The following is a 4,393-nucleotide window of genomic DNA, read 5'->3' as shown; positions in this document are numbered from 1 at the left end:
CACAAAAGTATGCTAAAATTGAAGGACTTGGTGTCTGCTGGTAACCTCAGGAAGTTTACACCGCAGTTATCCATTACATGCAACAAAACACGTGGTTTGCACTCTGCACATGTTGCCGCGCTATTGTGAATTCGACAAACTTTTGTACCAAATAACGATCAATGCTTTTTGAATTTATTGCTCAGCCCTCGACATCAGAAACCGACTCCGAGGTGGAGGAACTTCAAGATCTCAGCTCAGTGACAAGTACCTTGCAGTTCGACGATTTGTCCCTTGCTGGTGTGCGAGTTCTCTTTGACACGTTGTTGAAAGACCACGCTGCAATGATCAATCGTCTCGATGCTGATGCAAAAACCGTTCGCCACCAGTCGTTTGAGTCGGGGGTTGTCAAAATCCTCAACGAAGAGGAGGCAACGTTGACCCAATAACTACTGAATTTAGGAAAGAAGTTAGAGTGTGCTGTCCCACTCCGTATTGGCACGGCTGTTAATTCCTCACCAACCGGGAAGCTCTCGTTTGCAAAACTGTCCAGGAAATTGATGCTTTGGTCAAGGTGACGGGGGATCTCCTCTTGCCCTTGGCTGTAATTGCAGGGGTATAGAGAGCAATCCAGATAATCTATTCTTCGAGTCCACCTGAAAGGATACCTATCTGCTTTGTTGTCCCAGAAAAATTATTTTTTAAGGTTTTTAATTATAATAAGAAGAAGATACCATTTCCAGGGTGTAAAATTTTGATTGTCAAAAGTCCCTGTCGGTAAAGTCTTGCCAAAGAATGTATATAGCATGCACGGCTGGCGCAGTGTCAAAGGGGAGTGCATTAATAGTTACGACTACCAATACTAATGTTGCCTGAAAGGCTCATCCCATTTCCAAGCTGCCAAAGCTATATGCTGTGGAACGTTGGATCACTGTGGTTTGCTGTTTGTCAGTAAAGAGGGCGACATTTGCCGCAGGTGGTGGCAGGAGGAAACGACGCGCACGAGTGTGGGGTGTTTAGGCGGTGAGGGGCGACGGTTGGAGTTGGAGGCAGTGGGGGTACTGTGTCCAGAGCGCACTGTAGCCGGACTGGCGGCGCAACCTGTGCGGGGACTGGATCACTGTGAGGCGCGTCACGCAGTGGGGGGCTGGAGCCGTAGCCACCGGCGCACGGACGTCATCCACCCGAGGAACATGAGCTGCCGCCACGCGCCGGGTGGGATTGGAGGTCGGGGCTTCATACTTCACCAAGTTGCGCTGAGCCCAGACGAGGTGGAGCGTAGCAGCAGTCAACAGGGTCCACAAAACGTGCAACGCTTCCTTTTGTGGGACGCACCGAGAACTGACCGCAAAGTGATCCATGTCGGAAATTGATGCCCTCGAGAAGTTGACCCCAAAACAGCGCCAGGCTGTGCCATGAAAGGTCCAAATTGGGTGGACTGCACTGCACGCGCGAAAGGCGTGGGACTGCATCTCAACGGAACCACATCCGTACGTGCAATATATGGCGTCGGGTTGGGTAGTCTGCAAGTAGGAGAAACGGCTGTTGGCAGGCAGCATGTAGAACAGCAGCCGAAGCCAGACATCACCTTGGATTGGTGGTGGCAGGCGACAGGTCCGTCGGACACGTTGGACGTAACTGCACAGGGTAGCTGGGTCGTCCCGGGCTGGAGTACCCATGGGATGGCGTACCACGCGCCCGCGGAAGTGGTACGCCAAGGCCACCACAAATGACCGGGGCCATAGTTCAAAAGGTTGCATAGCATCCTTGACGAGTGCCCGAAATGGATGCAGGGGCGCCGGAGGTGGTGGCGCGTCGGGTGGGGTGCTGCGGAAGGAGTGTACGAGATTGTCGTAGATACGCTTGAGGTGGTTGTATATCATCCCCCAACAGTGGACGGTCGCCCATCTCATGGTGCCATTGGGTGCCAGTTCGACAGGGGCGTGTGGGTTCCCATTCGACATGCGGGTAAAGAAGTCAGACCTCGATGGCCATTTTCGGTCCTCGGTTAGCATGGAGTCGAGGCAGTGTAGCCCGTTACTGACCCCGTATAGACACCAACAACGAGTTGCAGGTGAGTTCACAAGGTTGGCAGCACACTTTCCATCCGCCGAAAGTGTGGGGGCGAACGTGGTCAGCCACATTGGTAGGTGCAGCGACACTGCCAGCGTGAGTGGGAGTTGGATGCGTTGAGTCATCGGAGTTGCTGCCCACTGCGACCACACGTCCACCCACAACGGGTGCAGCTCCCAGAGCATCAGCCACTTGGACCGGTGGTGGGGGTGGTAGAGTAGAAAGTCGAGCGGATGGGCTGTACGGTATAGCTTCCCCATGGTCCGGGCAAACTGGCGCAATACCAGCGGCTGCCATGGCACGGAGTGGCTGGTCGAACCCTTTACGAGGCGTTGAAGCAGCAACAGACGTTGTACCCGTAATCTCGTAGCGACATGGGGCAAACCAAGTCCCAGACGATGTTCGTACTGCCATGTTTGTGGAAGGAGAGGGCGGTAGCGGTCGGTGGGCAGTACCTTGCGACCGAAGATGTACCGATTTAGCATCGACTGCCAGGATTGCACCATAGCGATAGGGACCGGGGTCACGGCGGTAACATGCCACAACAGAGATAGCATGACCGTGTGGACGAGGAGGCGACGACCTTGGGTGGTTCGTGCTCGGAAGCACGCCAGAAAACGGTCGTTGACCATGGTAATTTGGTGGTCGTGTGACAGTCGGTGGCCCAGGTAGATGCCCTGGTATTTGACTGGAACTTGGGTCGCCAGAACATTGAGGAGACCCCCGTCGTCGATGTCCCCAGGATCGAGGTGCCCATTCAGGACAAGCGTCATGCACTTGGCTTGGTTGAGGCGGGCACCAGACACAGCACAAAACTCCTCCACAATGGCCATTTGTGCGACCGCCGATGAAAGGTCCCGAGAGAGAAGGGTGGAGTCGTCTGCGAAGAAGATGCTCGTAGTGACATCGCCGTTGGGGAGGGGGATGCCAAGATGTGGCTGTTGCCGAAGTAGGTCTCCCAGTGGCTCAATGTAGAGCACAAACAGCAGGCAGGACAGCGGACGGCCCTGCTTCACACCGCGTGTGGGCTGGATGTCGGGTCCAAGGGAGCCATTGAAGATCAGCTGTGCCACAGGAGAGGCATGGAGGAGCCGAACCCACCGCAGAAAGGACGGACCGACGTTCATCTCGTTCAGGACACCGTGCACGGCTGGCGCAATGGATAGCGTATCAGACTTCGAATCTGGGGGTTGCGGGTTCGAGTCCCGCGTCGTGTAATAGTTTTAATCCTTTTAGCTCCGTTGAATCGAATTTCGTAGCACCCCAGACGAGTTTCTTTGCCATTGTTTTCGGATTGTAAAATTCGATGAATACATCGTGTGCTACGAATGAGGCTGTTGGTATTCACGTCAATGATTTTGAATATGCAACTACCTACAGCATGTCACACGTATTCGACGTATGGTAATTGGGAAGTTGGTCGTGAGTGAGTCAAGTCACAAGTGTGTCTTCACCTGAGCTACTATGACGAGTTTGATATTATAGTAGTGCTGACGTACAAATGATAACGTTTTGTCCCTTGGTGCATCTTTGAATACCGTACACAATACCATTGAAAACACCCCCCTTGTCATGTACGATGCTACTGTGGGTAATTCTTATCCCGAAATCGGTGAGAAAGGTTTAATACTTGCACTCAAAATCTCCTTCGGCGTTGTGAACTTCATACTTTCGTCAGTCTGTGGATGAGTCGTACATCGTCATAACATGCTTGAGGAGCCAAGTATGTTTGATTCCACCCGGTTGTGCCATGGCTTTTGGAATTCAAGCAACAAATGTCATAATGTATCGACTTACTGTTAATAGCGATTCTAAATTTGACCAATATTCTTGCTGCACCAATTGATATCAAAGGGAACAGCAATGCAGTATCGCTTAACATGACTCATAGAATGTGGATGGTGTGTACTCGCAACACCAGTTGACAATTTTCACTATTCTGTAACATCTTCTGACATCGACACAAGCACGGCTGGCGCAATGGATAGCGTATCAGACTTCGAATCTGGGGGTTGCGGGTTCGAGTCCCGCGTCGTGTAATGTATTTTTCGAAATACTAAGTAGTTTGGCCCGAAATAGCTGCTGCCTTCAATTTGACTTGATTAAATTATGGGATTCGATCCAGAAACAACTTAATATTTATATGTCACTGCAGAAACGAATAATTTAGGCCAAAAGTATAATGTATTTTTATTCAATTGCCCAAAACTCCTAGTTCTTTGGTATTCTAAAGTGCTTCCATATATGCCTCTTCTCCATGTCGAAAGTTCTAACGCATTAAGGCATACTCGTAGTTATAGTCATCGCACTCCACATTGAAGGCCGTGAAGTCCATTATCAT

At 51.3% G+C, this 4,393-nt stretch overlaps 1 protein-coding gene and 2 non-coding genes across 3 annotated transcripts; 2 read left to right on the top strand and 1 right to left on the bottom strand.

Annotated features, from left to right (window-relative positions):
- Window positions 1-995: 995 nt before the first annotated feature.
- Window positions 996-1,340, bottom strand: H310_15085 (hypothetical protein; the record flags this gene model as incomplete). Its single annotated transcript, XM_008883061.1, has 1 exon — window positions 996-1,340. One exon carries the CDS (start codon window positions 1,338-1,340, stop codon window positions 996-998), a length of 345 nt encoding a protein of 114 aa, XP_008881283.1.
- A 1,856-nt stretch (window positions 1,341-3,196) lies between these two features.
- On the top strand, window positions 3,197-3,269 carry H310_15084. The gene has a single exon. It is a non-coding gene; the product is annotated as a tRNA-Arg (tRNA).
- Window positions 3,270-4,018: 749 nt separating this feature from the next.
- H310_15083 lies at window positions 4,019-4,091 on the top strand. The gene has a single exon. It is a non-coding gene; the product is annotated as a tRNA-Arg (tRNA).
- The last annotated feature ends 302 nt before the right edge of the window (window positions 4,092-4,393 follow it).

Source organism: Aphanomyces invadans (genome assembly GCF_000520115.1).
Source record: "Aphanomyces invadans strain NJM9701 unplaced genomic scaffold supercont1.164, whole genome shotgun sequence".
Taxonomy (NCBI): Eukaryota; Oomycota; class Saprolegniomycetes; order Saprolegniales; family Verrucalvaceae; genus Aphanomyces; species Aphanomyces invadans.
Note: the sequence above shows the minus strand (reverse complement) of the source record. Positions and strands in the feature narration are given on the sequence as shown.